Here is a 25,319-nt window from a genome sequence, read left to right on the forward strand (position 1 = left end):
TGATCGACACAGATCTGTCCGATTTTGCATATTCCATCCTGATTGGCTAAGATTGGCTTCCAAAGTTTGTGGGGTTGAGCCGTTTTGAACAAAATGCCTCAAATCACAAACGCAAAGTGCAATTATCATGAAATCGCGCACACACGTTCCCACTAGGCCGAGGAAGAAATGCCACTTAATTTTTTTTAATCAGCCTTATGGTGGCGCTATAACAGCCCGATTTGTGGTTTTACCTACTGTATAACTCCACCGATCAGTTTCAAACTTTGTAAGCGCACTCCCTAGAGGCCAAGGAAAAACCATTTATAGCGCCAGCCTTTTATAGCGCCACCTTTGGGCCGACTTGTGTAAAACACATTTTAGGATATTACGCCTTCAGATTTTCTCCAAAAATAACACAAATCAGTACACAGTATCTCTATAGTCATATGATCAAGTCTGATCCGTCTGATATTTCATATTCCATCCTGATTGGCTAATATTAGCTTCCAAAGTTTGCAGGATTGCTCAGTTTTTTAACAAAATGCCTCAAATCATCAATGCAGCTTGCAATTACCGCGAAATTTGCCACACATACTCCCACTATGTGAAGGAACAAATGCTACCCTTTTCACATTGGCCTGTTATAGCGCCACCAGCAGGTAGACTTTAGCAAAACACATTTTTTGAACACAATGCTTCAAATCATGCATGCAGCGTCCGATTGCCATGAAAGGTCTAAGGTGAAGAACATATGCCACCCTTTTTACACTGGCCTATTATACAGTAGCACCACCAGGACGCCTGGCCTGGTGGAGACCTGTGCTCGGAAGAGCACTGCTTCTAGTTATAAATATTTTCTGGAGAAATGAATGGGCTTTCTAACTGTGGAACCACAAAATGGCCATATTTATGTACATTTGGGACAGATATAGGGCTGTTGTCATTTACATTTCTGGGCTGATTTGTGATTTTTGTTCCCAGTGCTCCCTTGAAAAACACATCATCAGCAGGTAAGCCATGCACGCACTCACCGAGTCCTCCGTCGGCCGGATTTCTTCTTCTTCCTTTTCTTTGGGCGAGGTGATGGTGAGCTGCTTGATTTTCTCTTCACTCTAAAGTGACAGGGGAGAAGAAGGAAAAGAGGGCGAATAGATTAAATAAATTACAAGTTGGTTGTTATTACAATAATCTTTGCTGGTATCATAATAACCTTTGCTCAGAAGTATAACGCTCTGGTTACATTCACTTCCTTCTTGACTGATAATAACAAGCCAAATCACACAACAACATTATATCTATGTCCTCCAATTGTTTGGCGATTGCCCGCTACACACCCATTTATTACTTTACAGATAAGTATGTGTCATAACACTGTAGTGAAATGGTTTAAACAGTGCATGTGGATTTTAGAGAGTACCGATTAAAGCTTTTATTTTTTTACTTGTATTGATTCCCATAGGGAAATTCATTCTCTGCATTTGATTTGACCCATCCTAACTATTCAGCAGGGACAGTAGGTTGACACCTACAGTAGGGGCGCTCAAGGAGCATTTAGGGGTTAAATGTCTTGCTCAAAGACACTTCGACACGAAGCCAGGAAGGCGATCTCCGGAGCCACTGCTTCTTTTTTAGTGGATGTGAAGAGCACTTCTAACCAAATCCAAATAATAGCTTCAGATATGGAACATCTAACTCTGTGTGTGTGTGTGTGTGTGTGTGTGTGTGTGTGTGTGTGTGTGTGTGTGTGTGTGTGTGTGTGTGTGTGTGTGTGTGTGTGTGTGTGTGTGTGTGTGTGCGCGCGCGCGCGTGTGTGTGTGTGTGCGCGCGCGCCGAGGTGCCTACGTGCGTGTACTGTACAAGTGTGAACATGTTACCTGTGGTCACTGCGATAATAGTCTCCCTCCTCATAGTCAACCAGTTCGGGGCCACCTTCGTAATCATCTTCGTGCTCATAGTGCAGGTGGTTGACCCTGAATTCATAGGAGTAAGTGGTTGTTGACTTCTGCTTTTGTGCGAGAAACCAGAAGGAGCAATTCCATTTGCTCTCTCATTACATGGCATAACAGGCCTCAAAATCCCAAATTGTCATAATGTTTACACTTGGTCAAGGTACCTTTTGTATCCAATGCGGACGCCGGGGACAACCTTTTGCATACCATATAGACGAGATAGATCATAAGCAATTCCAACCCTATAATAACGCAAATAGAGTCAGCAGACGTCTGCCTTCTTCTGATGGCTGCCTTGGTTTAATTAGTTTTGAACCTGTTTAAAATGATTTTAATAGCAATATCGCCTTGTTCTCTTTCATACCTGCATTCCATCAGTCATGTGACTCGGACTAGATGCCCCTCGTGAATTGAACCATAGTAATGCAGAGGGGGTCCTGACCAAGTGTTAGTATGTGACAATTTGGGTGTGAGAATGTTTACCAAATCATGCTTTTAGCACACAAACAGCAAAGTGAAGATTGCCGATATAATTATACAAGGACTCATTGTTTTAATATATTATATTAAAACAATGAGTCCTTGTATATAATTCGGGCACAATGACAGTATTTATTTTCTGTTTATATATTTATATTCTGTTAAAAGAAATGCATGTCACCAGTATTGATGTAACTCAAACACCGCCATTGTCAGTCACGGATGTTTTTGGTTTGTGTTTGTTTATGTGCTAAACATTACATTTTTGTACCAACTGGTGTTTTTAAAATGTTCTAACTGGTTCATTTTAATATAATATGCTTTATTTATATACTCAGTGCTGGTAGAGGAATATATCACTCATGTGTTGGCTTTTCTACACTGGCTCAGTATCCCAGTTAGAAAAGGACATTTAATTGTTGAACATCAAACAGCTGTTTTGACACAATAGACTGAAAACTTTTTAATTGACCTGGCGGTTTTATCAACACTTGCAGAGATGATGCAATCCCAATGAAAACAATCTATTTTTACCCTAATGACAAACTGTGGATTGATAGCACCATGAGAGAAACGATTAGGCAGAGAGATAACAAGTTGCATAGGGGAATGAAGAGGAGAGAAAGTACGTATCAATTTAATCGATTATTAAAAATTAAGAATCCTTTTATGAAATAATTGATGTCATTATAGGCAAAACGTAAAAAAGAAACAATGCAAAGCGTTGTGAGCTTGTAGATGAGCTATTTGTTTAAGCTACTACTAAACAGGGTTTGTGTGGTTAATCCATTTGTTAATCGTTGATATATATTTTTTATAATATCACGAAACATGCTTCTAAATGATTAGATTAATAGAAAAAGTAATCAATAGAATAATCACAAATATATCGATAGTTGCAGCCCTAGAGGAAAATGTTGAATACAGCCAAAATTGTCCATGGGAAGGAGGTAGACTGAGCTGAATCCTACACCAGATTCGAAAACCTCACTGGTGAAAATAAACAACTCTTCATCCACCCCCATGAGAGCCAGTTGTCTTATTATTGATGCTGCTACAGTTGCTGAGGAACGTTGAACTTGTAACTATAAAATACACATACAGAAAACTGTATTTTATTTAACCACTTAAGCCCTATAAAACAATCTAAAATAGCTGTTCGACAAAACACACTGATATATGCGGTATACATGAAAATAAAGACTAATAACATCGGCTGCATTGTTGATACAGATTTCTTTTTATCAGCCTAAACAATATATCGGTTGGGCTCTAATACAAACAGACAGCTCAATCTGATGTGGTGCAATGTCAAAATGCTATGCTTTGGCCTTTCCACAGCAAGTGGAGCATAGCGTCTCTGCATGCTGCAAGTGTATGCCGAGATCATTGCATTAGAATAATGATGACAGACAGAGAATCCTGATAATTTCTGAACGTAGCCCCACAGGAAAGAGAGCGAGCAGGCATGAATAATGACTCTGAAGCCAGGAACAGACTACACGATGCAAAGCTCGATTAGGATTAGCCCTACACCCCAATTTGGCCAAGCAGGGCCGGCACCTAATATAGGAAACATAGGCAGCCGCATAGAGCGCTATCCAAAAAGGTGGATGCCAAAACTAAACTAAAATAATATATAACATAAAAAAAATACTGTAATACCGGTAGTTCGTTTTTGTGATTTGCAGTGATTTGCAAGTCACATCACAGTGTGGGTGAATTAACGTTGTGATGTGTGTGTTGTTAGCCTACTGCCAGTCTGCTGCCTGGGACTGGGAGCCTGCAGCCTGACTGGAGATATCTGTATGAGCTGCGGAGGGGAGCGGGGGCAGGGCGGTTGGTAGGCAACAACCTCATCTGATCATAGAGCGCACCTCTCCAACATTGTTGCACAGTCACACACCCTACGAAATGCTACCAAATAAACCAAAGTTCATACTTTGAATGCCAATATTTCATTTCAAAACAACATCTAAATGGATAAGAAAAAAGGTCAATAATGCCATCAGATGCCCCGTTTAGAAGAAAGAAGAAAGTGAGAAATGATCAAAAAGATAAAAGTATGCCAGCTTTGAAGCTTTTGTCATCTCATCTTCAGGGCTGGCATTTTCTTGTTTTTGTTTTCCTGTTTCTTTTCGTGTATGTGTACAGTATGTATATTAATAACAATAGTAAAATTGTCTAAGGTGCAGTCCTAAACAATTGTGTTAGGTTCGGTCCTGAGGGCAAGACAGTGCCTATCCAGATAACCACGGACAGACATACATTATCTTGTAGTGTGCAGGGGTTTAGGATTCAAATCTGTCATCTCCCGATCGAGTCGGGACCATCATGATTATATCAAACCACGTTAGAATTGTATGACAAATCTGAATGTGATGCACAACATACTGTACAGAGCAAAAGACAGATGAAGAGAGAGGAGATACGCAAGGGGGGCGTTTGTTAGGAAGAGGCATTTGTTTTGGGGCTTTTAGGCTTTTATTGATAGGACAGTAAACTGACTGAGAGATACAGTATCAGCAGTACGTCCACTGCAACAGACATTCCTCTCCATGCACATACAGTATGAGCACAAAGACACACACACACACACACACACACACACACACACACACACACACACACACACACACACACACACACACACACACACACACACACACACACACACACACACACACACACACACACACACACACACACACACACACACACACACACACACAAATCTTGTTCAGTTTCAGCCTTGAAATAATTTCAAGAACATTACTTGAACAATAACAAAATAAAAACTGAAATTCACAGACAGCTGAATCAATAATTGAAGACCAAAATAAACAACCTCAAGGAGAGAGGGCCTGACAATCTTTCTCTCTTTTTAACTGCTTTGATCAGCAGTGTGCTGAAGACAGAGCTGTTGAATCACACATGCAATTACAAGGATTTGAGACCATCTATTGATTAATGCAGATACATTAGGGGAAAATCCACTCATTTCCCACCCCATCTCTGTCGCTTAAGTTGTAGGCTTCAGTACATTGGAGACATCTGCCCAAACTGATTAGAGCAGGGGTCTTCACCAGGGAGTCCGGGAACCCTAGGGGGTCCTCAGAGTTACTACAGGGGGGCCACCAAATCTGTGTGATATGATCATGTTTTTTAAATTAACCATTTGAACCCTAGCATCCCTATTCTGAGTGGAACATTAGCCAAAAATAGCAGATCTACAAGTTTACAACGCCTTGCAGCGCGAGGCGTTGTAAGCTTGTAGATCGGCTATTTTTGGCAAAGAGGTTTGTAGAGGGAAAAGAAAAGCAGACTAAGTATTTGACGGTTCAAGTGGTTAAATGTCTGATACACATACACATTACTCCAACATGATGACAGTGCTGTAAAACAAGTCAAAGCTGTCTAAGAAATCTATGAACATTTTTAATCTGCAACACAATTTTATACAACATGTTGTGGGGGTCCCTGCTTCATCTCTCTCTCAGCTAAGGGGTCCGTGGCCTGAAATAGTTGAAGAACCCTGGATTAGAGGAGCATCCTTGGTAGGCAGAGGAATGAATGGGTCCTGGTGAGGCAGCCAATTAAAGCGGTTTTCTAACTGGACAGCTCCCCCTGATGGACTATGGTCATGGTGTTCCTCAGGACCACAACACTAAGTAGCACCACTCATTCATATCCCATGAGATATAGGACCCATTGCTGCTGGAGTTAATATTAAATTGTCCTGATTGGGGGGATGTTGGCTATAAGTTGATGGGCTTGAATGGTTTTCAGTATAAGGAGAGATGCTTTGTGGAGGGGACGGTGGCAGGGCAGAGGTTTAATCAGGCAGGTTACATTTCAGCTCAGCTGTAGCAGTGCTGTGCTGTGCAGAGCAATTTCACAGTCCTGGGGGAAGACCGTGGCATGTGGGATGTGTACTATAGAGTGTGATATATAACCTACACCAAGGGCAGCAGTACATTTTTATGTGTTGAAAGGGCAACATTTCCTTTTCATAATGAGGAAATGTCTGTATCAGATACAGTGAACAACTCTAGAGGCCCAGGGCCACATTGATCCTGCTCTGATCGAACAGCAAAGGTGTTCTTAGCTCAGATGGCTCTGAAAAGGCTTACACACCACATCCTCTTGCTCTCTGTTCCCATCTACACTGAAAGAAATCAATACAAGAGCACTGGTGAACAGAGATATGAGCCGACCCAGCCATGCTTACTGCTGGGTGTTTATTGCTAATGACTTGACCATTAAGTTGTGGGCCCTCCCCTGTCAATAAAACTGGAGTAAATTGAGAACCCCAGTTGAGCAGTCTGACACACAGACGGTTATCATAGTGTGTGTGTCATGATCCAGGAACCAGTCTCTCCCCTGCAAGCATGCACAGCCAAATCCAGAGTGTTAATTAAGAAATAACACACGAGTGGTTATTGGCACGGCTGTGCATAGGCACGTTAAATTAAAATTCTGGATTTGACTGTGCAGCCTCTCAGTCAAGGTTCAAATAGGCAGGTACCGGACCGGTATGTCGCCTCACCTTCATGTGTCAAGAACACATGGACCATATTTTGGGGAAACTAATCCACAAATCGAGTCAACAGCATGGTGGATGAGGCAAGGGGACAGACTTTGCATATTTCCAGGTCCATAGAAGGGTAGAATACCCACAGTGCTGTCGCAAATGGGCTTGATTTAGGCTCAATATTGTCAGTGGGTGTGTTGAAGGTCAAATCAAATGACCACTTGTCATTAAGTTATATTAAGAGTAATGTCAAAAAGCAAATCAAACTGGAAGCCAAGAAAATAAAACCAGTTAATTTGCATCGTTCCATGATGTCCAGCACAGGCAAAACATAACCTGGCTGGCAGCATGTATAATAATGTATTTAGTTGCCTGTTAGTAAGCCTTTCATGAATAAAGAAATCCATATCAATGATGTAGTATATGCCTACCTTGAAAAGGCTCCATGCATCATGATGCACAACTGTTTAATTGGATGTAACCGCTGTGGGTTAGAATGCATAAATAATGAACTAAAATATCAATTTTTCAAGGTTGAGGGATTCATACCAATGTGAAAACAGACAAACATAACCTCTTAAGGCAGGGCTCTCAGGGACCCTCTCTACTGATTTCAATCAGATCTTCAACTGTGTTTATTATTTGAACAAAAGAGGAGCGATCCGAGCACTCAAAAAAGTTTAAAAAAGGAGGAGAGTGGACGTAAAAACTGGGTACTTTATTTCATGATAATAAGAGCCAACATGTTTCGACCTCTCTGGGTCTTCATCAGGGCATGCTCGGATCGCTCCTCTTTTGTTCAAGGTGTATCCCACTGGTCCTAGAAGCACCCACTGCACGTTTTTATTTTTGCCGTTACCTCCTTTGAGCACCTAGTTTCTCTTGTTCATCGCTTTGCATGTGTTTATTATTTGTTCATTTTCACAGCCCATTTGTTTAACATAATTGTAATTTCTAAGTTATAAATGAATTGCAATGTAAATATAATAATATAAATAGTATTTCCATAAATCTGTGTGCCTCTGTGGACTGACAGAAACTGTCAATCCTGTGGTATAATGGAGGGCATAATACAGCGTTCAGTGATGTCTCTACTCTGTCATGCCAATTGCCAATGAGCAAACTATCACCACACTACAGCGCACCAACTGTAAGCTTCAAAAGGCATTTTTGTTGTCTAGAATAGATGGTAGGAAAAAGGTAGCGCTCACTTTGGTTCACTTGTCCCAATGGTGAGCATAAAGGTCCAAGGATAAGACTAAGAAAGAACATTTTTCAGTAGCAGTAAGAAGTGCTTGTGATTTTGGAGCGCGTGCCTCAAGATACTCTGGGCAGGAGGCAGACGGCACAAAATGTGGTCCTTGTTGACACCAAAATTGCAGTGCACTGGTTATTTGAAAATGACACCTCCTACGGCACCTCTTCCACATGAGCGCATGGCGAGTCCCCAAAATACCAAACATATGCGGGGAAACACATGCAGTCCTTGTTTGACACCAAAATTGCAGTGCGCTGGTGATTTGCAAATGATATCCCCTACATGAGCAAATGGCGGGTCTCCAAAATACCAAACGGAAACACGAGGAAAAATGTGCCAATGCTATGTGGGAAATTGTTAATTCTCCTGTCTGAGTTAGTATCTATATCACAGCACTTCACTTTCACAAGCAAGGTCTAGCTGAATGTGGCAAGCTCAGCCCACTCCAAATGGACCTGCCTTGACATCTCCCTTGTGTGTTAACTTTTCTCTTTCTTTGGGTTATGAGCGGCTTCACACTATCTTTCAATGTGTAAATACTTGACAGCACTCTTTGTCTTTCCCCAGTGCTCTCTCCCTTGCTTCCCCTCCCTCCTATGTCCCTCTCTCCCTTTCCTTTATCCCTTTTTGTCATTTGTTATTACAGTGCGGTCTCGTTAAATGTCGGGTCCTTGCTGAGGTGCCGGGAAAAAAGCGAGAGAGAGTCATTAGTCTAGCCTATGTGACAGGAAGCATCAGAGTCATTACCCATCATTAGCTGGGAGGGAGACAACAGGTCGCATTACTGTACCACCACTACTGTACACTGACTCCCTCAATCATTCATACAGAGACAGAGAGGTTCAGGAACCCAATAGTCAACGTACAACATGAGGATAGCTACAACTGGAGTTATTGTACAGTGTGTGTGTGTGATGTGTATGTGTGTGTGTGTGCGTGCGTGCGTGCGTGCGTGCGTGCGTGCGTGCGTGCGTGCGTGTGTCATTTGACATTTTGGAGAAATTTATTTATTTATAAAAATATGTTTGTGACTGTATTTGGTCAATTACAATGTAATACAGCACTTGTCATTGTATTGTTGTATTTTATTGTACTGAACAATTGTTTTAGTGTTTAATTTATTGCTCCTTTTTCATTTATTTATTTGTCCAATTACATCCGGATATTAGGTTTGTGACCGTATTTGGCCAATTATAATATAATACAGCACTTGTATTGTTTAATTTTATATCAAGCTTCAGCCTGCTTTTAACCTAAATATGAAGCATTACCTACTTACCGGTAATAATAATTAGGAGATAATGGGGAATTCCCCTTGACTACTCATGTCACAAGTCTGGACCGACCGATGTTCTGTAGACGGCTGGATGTGACCTAGTTTTCTCTGTAGTTAAGATTCTATAAATCATTTCTATAAATTCATAACAACCCACCACCTCACCCCACCAACATACCAACCCACAGCCACACACATACAAGCAGAACATGTCTAACTTACATTTGTTGTGCGTGTGAGCCCTCTCTCATGATCACGCCCTCTTTGTCCATCAGCATCTGCCTGAAGGTGCTCACTTTCTGTCGAATCTCTTCCTCTGTGTACCTATAGATGAGCATGAAATAGAACCAGCAGTCAGTGAAAGTACACACACAAGCCCTGTCTCGCACACACACACAGGCAAACGCTCACTTATTAATCGTGGATGTAATTACTTGTTAGCAATGTTTATCTATAAGTCATGAGCTACGTTTTAAAAGGATCTTTATCAGTGTGCCAGGAGGGCACTAGTGTCAACAGAGACAGTTAAAGGGTCCAAGGAAGAAGTGTACCTGGGAATAAAAGCAAAAATCATAGGGAATACAATGATGTGCTTGTATTCTAAGCTATATGATTTATAGTTTAAATGATACTAACAATGTACTGTATGTCTATTTGAAAATGTGTCAGTTCCCATTCAAATATTCTTCCTTTAGAAAAAGTAAGAGATACAGTACCATTACCAAACTTGGCAGAGGGGTTCACAGTCTCATGTGTTATGCAGGAAAAAAATAATACCACAGATGGCCTCATGGCGGTGCTATAACAGCCCACTTTACATTTTTGCCTATAACTTAGGACAGTAGGTTGTAGATTCAAAATGTCCCTGGATTCCTAAGGTCACTCGATTGCTTGGGTCAAGACACAACTCCCCATGCCCATTTCCACCTAACTAGAGTTTACGTGGAAATGAGCATTTGTAAGTACTCAAAACACACATTTTGCAAATTTATACAATACCTGTAGGAGTAGACTACAGATTTTGTCTAAATTTGACAAAGATTGCGACACACGATCTATGGATTCATATGATACACAGTACACACCTTTGGTAATTCATACAGTTTATCTGTAACTGGCTTCCAAAGTCAGTGGGAGGGCATATTTTACAAAAAATGCAGCGCAACATCCAATCAACTCCATTGCATGTTGAGTGGCCTCTACTCAAAACAGCACCACAATACATTTCAGTTTGATCCAGGCAGGCATCACCAATTCAAAAACTTTAACTGCATGTTGCAGACCAACGGACCAATCTCCCCCAAATTAGATAGATAGATAGATAGATACCTTTATTATCCCAAGGGGGAAATTTAGTTGTCCAGTAGTAGCACAGCAGTATACAGTTATTTACAAAGTTACAGAGACGTAAGAAAGATAGATAAGAGGGAAAAAAACAAAACAAAGACAAGAGCAGTACAGTACCAATAAGGAGAAGGTGCATCAATAGAGGGGGCGAATAATATATAAGTATATATACATAAAGTGTCTTGCAAAAAAGACCATAGCAGTCAATGCTAGTTAGTGCAAACAAGTATCTCACTGTCATTGTTAAACAAAGCAAAAATACTCAGAAACTACCAACACTAACAACCTAATAGTGCAGTGTCAAAAATCAGTGCGAAAAAAGAAGAAACTAGGAAGCGTGTCACCGTAACAATGTCATGTAGTCATGTAGTTGTGTCATGTAACAATGTTTTGTATGGCCAATATTAGTGGCAGAGAGAGGCCTATTAAAAACACCATATATAATAAATGCAACATCCAATCAAACCCAAATTTAATCGCAGTTTGTGAGGCCTCTGTAGACAAGGGTACACTGCCAAAAGCGTTATCTCTTCTTCTGACCATCAATAGCGAAAATAAGAACTTGTATATCGTAGGAATGGTATTATTCCCGGCCAGCTACAACAGTTTGCAATTACTCAAAATTGCGCTCCTCTCCTTGTCATAGCTGCCAGATGTTTTGTGTTATTCGACACCACACAGGCGAGACTCGGAACAAATGACGATGGCAGTACTCTCCATGCCCTGACCTAATTGACACATGGCTGGGGACACTGTCATGACTCACTGTGTCACTTCCTCCCACGCCTGCTGGCAGGTCCCTTATTCAGGGATGTCAGGATTTATTCTGTAGGACAGCAGCACAGTTACACTACATCAGAACAGCTCTAGTATAACTACAGGAACTATCCAGCTTTGCTGAGATAGACAGCACTCTGTGGACACTCTGTGGACTTTTAGGGAACACGCTATTGAGAACATTATATTCCCTATAGCTTTTTCTTCCCATTTTCCACTTCACCCTTCTATTTTAGGCAGCTAGTTGATTGCGTATCTGGACAGAGCAACTTTAAGTGACTATGAAGGCTTAGGATTAAATTCCTTCCTCATCAAACACAATAAACAACAAATAACAGGTCCTTGCATTGTTGTGGATAACTTCACTCGAGGCAGTGATCGATTAAGGCAATGACTTAATCGCTCACACTGAACACCTCCAGTGTGCACACAAGCACCAATAGCCACAGTCTCTGACAGCAGGCTAGCTAAGTGTGGTGGAAAACGGCCCAAACACCCCAAATCCTGTCTGTATGAACAGCCTCATTTAGACTTGACAAACTCATTTAGACTTGACAAACTATAAATTAGGCTTTAGAATTCCACCGCTTTTAAAAAAAAAAAGAATTCCACCGCTTTATGTTCTTTTATGTTCAATTCCATTCTCTCACATTTAATTATTGTACCATTGTAAATTAGCATACAATGAGGAGCCAATCAGGAATTCAACAGTACAGTACATGGCATTTACACTGAGTTGTTCTTCAAGTAAATTCACATCACCTTCACAATCTGTGCAAGCTAATTACAGAGCTCATTATCTGTTGTGATAATGAGCTATAAAGAGCTACTAAAACAATATGATAGAGAGGGAGGGGGAAACAGATGCATACATAGAATGACAATTCTTATGCTATGATTGAAAAATAAACTTAAAACCTTTTATGCTATTGTTTTATTGCAATAAAATGAGGGTGACTTCAGAGCCCTTTGCTGCGTGGTACAATAGACATTTTCTTCACTTCTCCTTTTCCATGGCTCTGCACAGTCAGTTAGAAACAAAGCAACAGAGACAGAGATAAGAAGTGCTGGTGGGAAATGTGAACGTCCTGGGAGACAAGCAGAATGTAGACTATAAAAGGAACGTTGGGATTGAAATGTGCCATGTGACTGCATGGCTCTGGTTAAAGGCTTGGGCTGTCGTCTACCATTCAGTTGAGCATACAGCAGTAGTTGAGAGAATACATATTTAGCGTTGTGTGTCCAAAGAGTTCACTTTTTAAGAGAAGCATGGGGGCCATTAAATGTGGCTCTCTTTGAGTCTATCTATCCATCTATTCATTTAATCGCATCTGTAACATGAGCTATCCTGGCCTGCCATACACGCCATATAAATGTACTAGGGAGCTGTCCGGCCCATAGGTGCTGAAATGTACACTCTCCCCCAGCCATCTCCCAATAGATGCAAGATGAATTCTAAGAGACCCATCATAAATCGCCTCCTTTCAGCGTGACCATAGCAGTGGTTTGAGGAGTGTTTGCCTTGCTCCGAGCATACAGTCATTTCAATACATAGCCATAGGTATTCAAACCCGGATGCTCTATCAGCAGAGCTCTGGCTCAGTGAATGTGATTAGGGCCTGAGAGAGAGAGAGAGAGAGAGAGAGAGAGAGAGAGAGAGAGAGAGAGAGAGAGAGAGAGAGAGAGAAAGAGAGAAAGAGAGGGGAGGGGGAGCAACAGAACAGAAGCAAGCCAGTGTGACAGCACTGTCAGGTCTCGCTGTACAGCAATCTCTCAGCACAGCAGATGTCAAGGCAACACAATGGAGGGCAAATACGAGGATTTGCATTGCTTTCCAATGCACAGACCAGGAGCCAGCAACATAATTAACCACTCGCCGCTTCTGTACAGTGCTATACTAACTGTCAATGTGTTTATTTATTTTTACTGTCTGTCATAACATGCCAATGAAAGGGATGTTTAAAAAAAAAAAAAGGCAAAAAGGGTTTGTGAAGACATAATAATAGGATTGGATGTGAATCTGTGACTAAATATAGGTCTTGGATGGGAGGTTCGAGTGTTTGTCTTCACACCGTGCTGATGATGGGTGACGATGCTATTGTCTGGAGCTGCCTTTGCTGACAGCCTGGCAAAAGCAAAAAAGAGAGGTCAAAATGTAGAACGAAGGCCTGTATTAGCTACTCAGAGAATCCTCTCCTCCATTTCCCTTCCTCACCTGTCTGACCTGCCTCCATCACTTCATTGCTAAGCCCACCAATGTTATGCATTGCTCACCCGCCCCGAGTGGTTCCAGTACTGAATGTTTGTTATGTTGTAAATAACAAATGATCATCGGGGCATATAGTATATGACCCCATGGGCACTCAGGTTTTCCATTGCTGGATGATACTGGATGATACAATCAAAAGACAGACAGAAGAAAATGCTGCATTTATTAATTTGTAGTTTAATCTGTAGAATACATCAGGGAGGCAAGCGTTTCAGTTTTTAAAGATGCAGTGCCATGATTTATTTCCCCTGATTATCAGGTATTATGATTATATTAGGAGGATTTTTTCCAAAAGAGTGTACAGAAAGAGTTGAAATTAGGTTTTTATGTGGCCACACCCACCAGTTCATTAAGTATGCCTGGTTGTTCAGGTGGGTGGTAACCCAGCTGAAGTTAGCCACACCCACAGTGTTGGGTGAATGGTAAAAGGGGAGTGGATGATTATATGATATGATGTCATTTAATCACTGTTTTTGGATTGACACTTTTGACCCACAAGGTGTCAGCCTCATGGAAGAAATCCAAAATACAAAGGGAATACATAATTGCTCATAACAAGTTAACAACCACACCAGGGGGTCTAATGAAGTACTGTCAACCTTATAGACACATGAAAACCAGAAAAAGAACAAAGCTATGGCACCACCTCTTTAATTTATTACTCCTTTTTAATTTATTATATGTCATTCTTTTGTTCTAATGTATGAAAAGTTCTATATAAATAAAGTTTGTTATCATCACTTCACTTATATTTAATTGGCATTTTTTTTTTACAGCCAAGTACAGTCAGCTTTTCCTTACAAAGTAGAGCAGAGGCTTAATTGGACTTGCCATTCTTAGCCAGAAAGAAGGGAATTTTATTAAAATCTAAATTCATAGTAAACCAATGCATGAGAGTGCAAGTGCGTATCAGACCATCCTATTTGAAGGACGGAGTCAGCTGTGTTACGCCAAATGAAAGCCATTTAGCGTGGGCCGATGCCTACAGCATGCAAAGACCCAGTGAGTTGGTGTGGAGAGGGACAGCGACATCGATCAGAACGGGGGGTCTCCCCGCTGCACCTGCCATGACAAATCACCTCGATTAAAGAACCTGATTGAAGTAATTAGACAGCTCCGAGCACCTACACACTTCCCCATTAGCCAACAATCCTGGGAAATTAATAGTTGTGGCCCAGCGACCATCCTTACACTGATAGTCATTGATTCCGTGGGGGTCGTGACTATGTGTGTGGTGTCTGTTAAATTAGGCCTAGAATTATTGAATGCTTTAACCAGTGAAAAATAGCAGATATACAAACTCACAGCGCGGCACCGAGTGCCGCGCTGTGAGTTTGTATAATTACCCTAGTGTAATAGATAGACTAAGAAGTAAATTAACAAAACATATATTGTAGTTTAATAGCCTACACAGTTAAACTTTGGAATGACAGTCACTGTCAGTCGGTGGAAAGACGAAGTGACACAATATATCATCAAACCGGTCGATGTACCGTAAGCCATTGCCCTCTTGTGTTTGTCTAATTACTTCAATCAGGTTCCTTTAATCGAGGTGAAAAGGACCTTTTCTTTGACGATGGCGAGCCAGATTGCTGACATAGAAACATAGGTTTTTCAAAAAAATCTTAGAAGGATTCAAAAGACACTTATAGAATTGTGTCAAAATTCAAATTTTCACGATTTTTCAAAAATAGCAGATCTACAAGCTCGCAGCTTGTATATCTGCTATTTTTCAATAGTTAAAGCATAAAATAATGATACACAATATAGTGTACCCGTTCTGAATGGGTTAAGCCTGAGCTCTACTAAATTGCCAATCATGCTCACAAAGTATCAATGTGTGACGCATTGTGAGCTTGTTCAGACTCCCGTTTAAAGTATTACATAGGGTTCACTATAGCAAAGCTAGGCCCGCTAAAATGGTCCCAGAATTGAGCGACTCGTGTGACAGGTGCCACCAGTCATCCAGGACATTGTCGCACATCTTCTGGACATTTTCCAAGCTCCCCCATTTTTTGGGAACATGTTTTTGATACAATCTCTAAGGCACTATTAATGTAACTCCATCTGCCAAGATAGCCATCTTTTTGGAACTCCTGGTGTAGATGTACACATCATTTCTAAGCAAGCTATACTAGGGTGATCTAATTTGCCCCTTTTTTTCCCCACCACCAAATATTGTTTCACTGGAAAGGACTCGGCTGATGCCGATTATTTTTGAAAAGCCAAATATCGGGCCGATACATCGGCCGACCGATTAACCTGTTGGCCACTATCCACGTACTAATTTAAAAAATATAGTTTTGTTTGTTTTGGCTTTTGTTTTCTGATTTATTTATTTTTTGGTGTATAATGTGTTGGTGTGTGTTGTTATTGTGTAGCGGTATATAAGTATGATAAGTATGTGGGGATTGTCTTCATGAGAAAAATGAACAAAATACATTTGATACCTCTCTGCAGAACAAAAAAGAAAAGAAAAGAAAGATTAGCTATTTTCAGTGCGCAACTAAGTATAACTCAGGCTTTATTGTGTGTTCACGTGTGCACACTCCTCTGACCCAAGAGCTGTCCCTCAGAAACACTGCTGCTATCAAACGTGTCAAAGTAATGCCAGTGTAGTTAGAGAGATTGAATGGCTGTGGGAGTGTGGGAGGCTGCAGAACAAGAAGGGAAAAAAATGCCACATTTCTATTTCGGGGACCAAATTAAAGTGACCTAATAGGAAAGTGGCTTAACTCTCAAGTGGAGAGGATTTTCGATCAATGCACTCTTCAGTCATAGATTTTCTGGTTACACTTTTAAAATGGCACGGAGGGGGATGGAGAGTGATAGACACAGATAAAGAGAGAAAGACAGAGAGAAAGAGAGAGAGACTGAGATGAAAAGATAAAGACTTTCTCTCTCTCCCTCTACAGATCTGTCCTGTTCATTATCAATGCAGTATAAGTGGATCAATGAATGGCCAACCACATTCTGCCATTGCCTCTCTCTTTTAGACTGCTTGTGTTCACTCCGACCTCCAGCAGCAACAAGCATTTGAGGCCATGTTGTACAGGCTGTACAACGTATTCGTATCAGTGAGTCATCCTCCCTTTTGCCATTATACTCTTTCTGACAACACAGCGTAAGACCCAGGTGTTGATTTATTCAATTTTGGTAATCCAATTAAAAATCGGACAGAGGGCAATGGCTTACGGTACATCGACCGGTTTGATGATATATAGTGTCACTTCGTCTTTCCACTGACTGACAGTGACTGTCATTCCAAAATGTAACTGTGTAGGCTATTAAACTACAATATATATGTTTTGTTAATTTACTTCTTAGTCTATCTATCTATTACACTAGGGACATACAGTACATCTATTACAATGATAACACTCTCGTTCATGTAGCAATAGCATCTATTAATGGTTCATTATTCTTTTCTTTAGACAGCACCTTTCTTTCCACAGCATGTGGTCACACCCTCTCTTATCAGTCTGCTTTTCTGAGGCAGGCAGTGTAAATATCTCCCCCTGAGTTTTACTTAAAACTCTTGTCACTGAGCTCTGTGGTTCACTTGTGTGGTCTTTCTGAAGGAAACGAGTGGGAGGTGTGCTGGAACCTAGCCACTCACAGTGTGTGGAGTAAGCAGGCGAGTGAGGCTCTGTGAAAAAAGCTCATTACAGAGCTAGGGAAATGCCGAAAGACTCTCAACAGGGGCACTAGTCATGCACAGTCATTATGGCTCAATTAGCTGGGTAAAAACACCCCAAAATATGAAGCTGCTCCCTCGGCCCAGTACCACTCACTGGGTAGCATGTCCATTAAGTAGGCAAATTAGTTCTATAGTAGACCTAAATCTTGCCTTTTATCATACCATACACACAATAGACTAGCGAGTTAATCTTTTGTTTTTGGTCACAATGGTCAGTCAGCCTCATCATTACACCATGCAGAAATGGTTCTCCAATATCAGGTCTGGAAACCTGCCGCCTGGCAAGCCAGATTCATGCTGAACAAGTGCATGGCAGCCACTGAAAGACCTCACGCTGTTTCGCACAGATGAGCACCTATTCCTATATCAATGGGCTGGTACATAGATTCCAGCCCACCTAATGTTCAAAACAGGCCAGGAATCCCTGCAGAGGCAGATGACTGTAAGTGCCAATAAATGGCGGAGGGGTACTGCCAGACCTTGTATAACTAAATGAACAGACTCCTATAATTGCTGGCCATCCACCTAATTGGCTCCCAGGGTGAGGCCATCACACATGACAAAGCTATTCATCCTGGTCTCAGCCCTGGAGGGATGGAGGCGGATCAAGGGGCTGTGGGTTGTGGGAGGGGAGTATATTATTGCTGCTGGTGTTGTGCCCTAGCCCAGTGGTTCTCAACCTGTGGGTCGGGACCCCCAGGGGATCCCCAAATTATTTTGGGGGGGTCCCCAGATGATTAACTTAATATGAAACATTGTTTTCTCACTCAACAGTAAACAAACCAACATAAAGCGTATACTATAGAGGGTATCTGCACATTTCTAAAGTGACAATTTAAGGACTTTTTAATACCTCTAAAATGACAACTTAAACATTAGCCAACTTGTCAAATATTAGAGGCAGAAATTGTGAAAATAGCCAATCTATGTAGATCTGCTATTTTCACAATAGAACTGTGTTATATAAAATGTAATGCCTCAATTCCTGTCAGGGTGGGGGGGGGGGGGGGGGTCCTCAGTTAAAACATGATTATTTTGGGGGTCGCGGCCTGAAAAGGTTGAGAACCGCTGCCCTATATCTCTCAATAAGGGTGGTTAGGGTGGGGAGGGGGAGTGTGGAGGCTGGCTTGAATCTGAAAACAGGCTCCAGCCACCATTTTAATTGTGTCTAATGTCTAGCACATAGCTCCCCTATCTACCCCTCTGTTTCATCCCTCTCTCTATCCCTTTATCCAAGCATGTATTCCTTTATCCAAGCATGTACTCATTTACAAAGGCACAGTAGAAAATCGGGGTGGTGGGGCGGTCAATAAATGTGTTGAACCAAATCGTCAAATAGGACTCTCTTTTTTTTCCTTGTAGCTTAATATAGCATGACTTAGTTCCATTCCAGAGATGTTACACTCTAAGTCAACTGTCTGTCTGAAATTCTTTATTGGGAATAGCCCCTTGAGCTGAACTAGTTTTCAATGGGATCCGCAAATTACAAACAAACACACATCATACGTCATACATCATACATTGTCCTTCAAGTTCAAGTGTTCTCTCAACCTCAGGGTCATACATACCGGTAGCTCTTACCAAATGCCTAACAGCTATCACTAGACTGCTGTCTACTACACATGGCTCCTTTACACTTAACAACCGAACTTTTTAGCCTGTGACCCAAAAGAGAAATTAGATGTTTGCCCGGGACCCAAACTAGTGAAAATAGCAGATCTACAAGCTCACAACTTCTTAAACATTTTGTTTTCTAATTCATGGAATTTCTTACAGTTTTCTTTTATTTATTCATGAAATTACTTAGAAGAATCATTGACTTTTAAATCATCATCATCATCAACCATTTTTTGGTAATGTTTTTTGAAAATGTGTTTGTGATACAAAAGAATTAAGGGACCCATAAAAATGTCTCCCCGACTGACAAATGGGTCTCGACCCGGTGTTTGGGAACCAGTGCTCTACACAGTACCTCACCAAGACAAATTCCTCCACCTACAGTATGTGCAAACACACCTCTGGCATAAAATTATTCTGATTCTGATTTACCGCTATGGGCTCATCGTCCATAAGGTGACAGCTGGCACACTGGCTTATACCATGGGTGAAATCTGTCCATCTGGCCAGCCACACAGCTAGCCTCTGTTCTATAGCCACAAAATTATACTTTATAAACAAAAATACTGGCCGTGCGTGCTGTCTTCTGTGAATCCATTCCACTGCTGCCAACTGCTGAATCTAAAAGTCAATCGTAGCTGCAGAAGCACCATACTTCAAAGGCAGCTCACAATGAGCCCCAGGACTCCTCTGAGCTACGTAGACGATGTACAGTATTATTGATTGGAGGAGAAGATAAAGACTGGTTGGAGGCAGTCCGGATCACAATGAAGATAAACCACCAGCTTGGATTTGCATTACTATCGATTCAAATCTATTGAACGGCATATATTTTGCATTGCAGAGCTGGAGGCTTAGGTTTGTTTCAACATTCTTCATAAGGGATTGCGTTTGACACGGCTGAATGTATATAGCATACAGTATGAACCAGAAAGAAATTCCTGACTTATTCAATCAAACTCCAAGTTTCTAATTTATCACGAACTATCACCCTTTTGACACTTTTGTATAATGTATGACAAATATTACGAATAATAATGGGGCAGATTTGTTTGCAATGTTCAAGGTCACAATTCCTTTATGGCTAAGCTCTATTTAGCCATCGTGTGTGTGTGTGTGTGTGTGTGTGTGTGTGTGTGTGTGTGTGTGTGTGTGTGTGTGTGTGTGTGTGTGTGTGTGTGTGTGTGTGTGTGTGTGTGTGCGCGCGCGTGTGTGAGCGAGCGAGAGTCTGTGTTTAGACCAGCCTGAGAGAAGCCCTGAGATTGCGAAGCTGTGAGGATTAGAGTAGACTCAAGTCACCATACCATTTCCCAATCCACCATGACCGTAGCATTAGCACACTCAAGCTCTCCCTCACTTGGGGCTGGAGGAGACAGAGCATGCTGATGAAACCCACTCCACTAGCCTGGGCCTTTGTCCTTCACTCTGTCTCTATGGCAACCTCATTCTGACAGCCACCACCAGAGTACAGAGCCACTGATCAGACAGTTTAAGAGTTGGCTGCAAATGTGTTACAATGTCTTCCATAACATTACCATGACAATATGACTTAGCATGGTAATGTTATCATAGCAGCCACTAGTACAAACATCCACATTTTATCTCTGCTCTGACTCTGCCACTGCAGCAGAAGTGCTATTAAATCACCATGTTTGTATAGAGCAATTATAAATAAAACTTGGCTTCAGTAATTTACTCTGCAGGGGCAGGTTTTCCCTACTTTCCCTGCAGTGCAATGAAAATGCCTTTTGGCACGTTATCAGAAATTGTTTATGTACTTTGGATACTGCCCGAGCACTCAGCATCCCTGTGGGTACCTGCCAAAGTCACGGTCTCTACTAGAGAGGAAATATTTAATATCTTCCACTCCAATAAAAAAACAGGTGTCTACCTGTTTAGGGCCATGAACAGACTTTTGGGAGGGCAGTTGCCCTAATGAACCTCCCACCACAAAAAGCATAGAATTTACAAACTGACAAAAAAAAGCAATGTACCAATGGTAATGATTAATAGATAAGCCCTAAGAATAATGTTGTGCATCGATATACATGTAAGGCACATCCTAAAACCAGACTTATCAGGAGGAGGGAAAATATGCAGTACCCTGCCAACAAAAAGACCTGGCATGGCCTTTGTATTGAATGAGATCAGGGCATAGAGCAAAGCTGTGGTTTAGTTCGACAACAGAGAAAGACCAAGACCAAGAAGATGGGACAAAAAAAAGCAATTTCTCAATTGCTTTTTTCATTCGGGCAGGTGCTCAAGTTGGCTCCTGTGCACACAACTACAAATAACCGATTCCTGCAATATATAAACACTTGCTGAAACATCACAAATGTTCAACAATGTGTTACATACTGTAGGACAGTGTCTATTCTCTTACCCCTGTTCCTCCATCATCTCTTGGAGTTCCATGCATTTGAGTTCCACCCTCCTTTTCCTCTCATGGTCCAAAATCTCTCTGTGTGGCTTTTTTACAAGGACAGGCTCTGCTCTGGGTTCCCCGTCCTCCTCTTCCTCTGGTTGGCCCTCTTCACCTTTGGGTCTCAGGACTTGGGTCAGCTCTCCTGGGCCTGCAGCCACCCCTGCCACCGGGGCCACCGGCTGGGGGACCCCATTTGCACCATCTTTGGGGGATGGCACCCTCGTCTCATCATACATGGTCTCTAAACTCTGTGGACACACATGGGGAGAACAGAGAGAGAAGTTAGATGTGCCAATCTTACCTAGAATAGTGCTTAGGTTGGTTGTCAGACAACAGTGGATAAATATAGTTTTTCTTCCATTCGTTCATAACATTGACAGCATTCCACTTTAATGAAACTCTATTTTAGTGTGTGTGTAAGATTACATATACGTATATTGTATTATGTTTGCACTAAGTCATTACTCACAGTGTTGTATACAAAGTTTGCACTGGCTGTTGAGATCAGGTGTCCGTTTCTAACTGTGGTAACAGGTAACGCATTGGCACTTATGGTATGAGTTTTGCATAACTGGGTGGGGATGCATTCCCAACTTGTAACATTCCCGTCTTGCGTGGTCCCCACGTATATCTTACAAACAGTACTTATAGCATTTTATTCCCAGAGGTTAGCCTCTAAGCTCTTGGCATAACTGACAAGTGAGCTTTCAACAGTTTGACGATAACATCTCTGGACAGGTTGCAGTGTTTCTGCCTGAACTGAGCATTTCCCTTCATATAAACACACACACACACACACACACGCACACGCACACCCACAAGCACACGCACACGCACACACACACACACACACACACACACACACACACACACACACACGTTATTTGGGATTTTGGCCACTATGTCACTATGCATTACCAGTGATGACACTGGCAGCAGGTTCTGAAAATCTGGCCCATGAGTCAACAGCTTTAGATGCAGTTAGTGGAGAGTCGGGACTCGGGCTGCACCTACAGTATTGATTCTTTTCATAGCAATTATTCTATTCATAACCTGATTTATCATATATAATGTTAGTATATTATTTAAGCATCTTCTTAAAAACCATACTGGTGCTTCTATAGGGCATATTCACAGCTTTTGCCCTATATCGTACATAAACATAAACAATTTTCCAGCTAATGGTTTTACCCCGGTAAAATGTCAGTGTGTGGTTAATAAGTCATTTGAAATATAAATATTTTCTCCATGTAACCTAGAGTACATAATACAAAACCAGAGGGGTAGTGGAGAATAGAAACACTTCGGATTTAAATCTACCCACTATTATTGGATTGCTTCTATTGTAGAAAGTAAACAGTTGACTTTATCCCCCAGCAATGCATTACTTTTCCCAAGTTGAAATCTAATCCCATGGTTCTGACTTTCCACATTTTTCTATTTCAGCCTCTTGCGCTGATGAAACGATGAGGTTGTCATTTTGGGGAATAAAACGTCATCTGGTAAAAGTGCTGCATGGACTGAGCAGCCATTAAGACAGATTGGCCTGGTTTGGCCAGGACAGAGAATGCAGGGAGAGGGGAAGGAAGGCCTTGACGTGCTTTGAGTGCAGCACTGCCCACAGTGCCCAGTGCCACTACTCCTCTACCATAAAACTAATGGCTTCATTTTTCACTGAGGAAGTAAAAAAAAGACCCTGTCAGGTACTTCATCACTGACACCCATGGGCAAAGCCAAGACGGTTGACACTGACACTGGATGCAAATCTCCTACCATCTAAATTAGTTATTTTTTCCCCTCTAATGCTTCAACAGGAGGCCCGGGACCCCTAGAGGGTCCTCAGAGTTACTGCAGGGGGTCCTTCAAATCTTTTGATAGAAATCCTTTTTCTCCTTTTTTATATTAACCACTTGAACCCTAACGTCCATATCCTGAGAACTTTAGGCAAAAATAGCAGATCTACAAGATCACAACATCTCGCGCTGCGAGGCGCTGTGAGCTTGTAGATCGGCTATTTTCGGCAAAGAGGTTTGGTGTAGAGGGGAAAAAGAGCACACTAAGTACAGAGGGAAAGTTTATTAAGTATTGACGGTTCAAGTGGTTACATATCTGATAACACAAATTGACATGAATCCAAAATACACTGATGATTGTGCTGTCAAACTATGAAACTATATGCTTCATCTCTCTCTCAGCTAAGGGGTCCTTGGCCTGAAAACGTTGAAGACCCCTGCTCTAATGATTGTTAACATGGACGATTTCTCTCTTGGCATCACAGCCAGCTGTTCCTCCACCATTTCAACTCATTGTTAGTCTCTGACTGGATAAATATAATGTGCATGTTTTCCTTAACTGTCACATGCAGGCTATAGGTGTGTGCGTAGGTGCGTTGACTCTTGGCTGATGATGGAACAGGTGGCGGGACAGCGGGAGACATCATCGGTGAATCTATTACCCAGTAAACTGGCACTTAATATTCCATGACAAGCTTGCATCGGCACACAGCCATGCACTGCCCATAGAGGACAAAAGCCCTTCGCTTTGAAAAGGACCTTAAAATTACTTTAAAATTAAATTAGGTATAGGAAGTGAACTAGCAACACTACACACTGACGTAGGGATGCAACCATCCATTTTTCTTAGTGATTACTCCATCAAAACATTTTTCAATTAATCAAATATTCGAGAAGTGTGTTTTTTTCATTGTTTTTCTTATCGTCTTTAATAGAATATTCAGATTTCTGAATAATCACATGAAAAAGCCCTGTTTTATACTTTGTTGTACAACAATGACATGTGAAAATCTACAAAAAAAAATAAAAAATCTTATTACCTAAATGACAAGAAGAAAATATTTCTCCCCAAATCGATTATTTTTATATAATCGATTAAATTGATTACTTTGATTAACTGTTGCAACCCTACAGTCTGCAAGCTAACGTGAGAGGATAAGATCAAGCAGGGTTGTTCACAAGGATTTCACTCTTGATTGAGCCTTACTGATTTCTTTAACTCGACATGGTGCTATGGATAGTAGCCCAGGGTACTTGGTGTTTGGCATGTGCTGGGCAATTCAGGCTTGGATGTCAGCCAGAGGGGAAGCCATAGCCCATGCTAATTGCACGCTTCCTGGACATCGTGTCTAGGATGCTGGGTCAGTGCTGGGGACACTCACACCCTGCAGCTACCGCCATATGTACCCAACACTGTCCACCGGTCTGAGACTGACCTCTAACGAGCTGAAACAATAATGAAAATGTCACAAGGAATTTAGCAGAAGGCTATCCTCCCATCTCAGAATGAGATTCCCCACACTGCCAGATGTGGAGCCTAAAATAGTAGGCCCAGCATCACTCTCTGTTTAACCATGCTGTAAATGTCAAGCCGTCTCATTATGCTAACATATTATTCTGCAGCCATTCTTATTCTTCCCACAGGGAAGACAGGGAATCTGTTCTCTCTCAAGTTAAAACAACTAAATCATTTAATTGTGTAATGAAACAATCACGGCAGAAGGGGAGCCTTGTCACAGAGGGCTGATAAGGCAGGAGCATGGCTAATTGCATGCGAGTCCTCCACAGGGACTGAAGGTTATCTGGAGTCTAGTATTAGTGTTGGCATCTTCCTTTTTCTCCTAATGTTGCAGGCAGTGCCATAAATGTAAGCGACCAAGACCCAATTCCAAATATTGTCATTGTTTACCAT

General features: G+C 41.5%; 1 protein-coding gene across 1 annotated transcript in view; it reads right to left on the bottom strand.

The window, feature by feature from the left end:
* Nucleotides 1-21,850, bottom strand: part of srrm3 (serine/arginine repetitive matrix 3) — a gene marked incomplete at both ends in the record, with an annotated part of 46,330 nt that extends 24,480 nt beyond the window's left edge. The window contains 4 exons of the mRNA XM_080748591.1: nt 1,014-1,094; nt 1,857-1,952; nt 9,702-9,803; nt 21,573-21,850. Of these exons, the coding sequence (XP_080604717.1) occupies nt 1,014-1,094; nt 1,857-1,952; nt 9,702-9,803; nt 21,573-21,850 (557 nt within the window). The remainder of the gene's footprint in view (nt 1-1,013; nt 1,095-1,856; nt 1,953-9,701; nt 9,804-21,572) is intronic.
* Nucleotides 21,851-25,319: the final 3,469 nt, after the last annotated feature.

This window comes from Nannobrachium achirus, assembly GCF_963921795.1.
Source record: "Nannobrachium achirus genome assembly, chromosome: 19".
NCBI lineage: Eukaryota > Metazoa > Chordata > Actinopteri > Myctophiformes > Myctophidae > Nannobrachium > Nannobrachium achirus.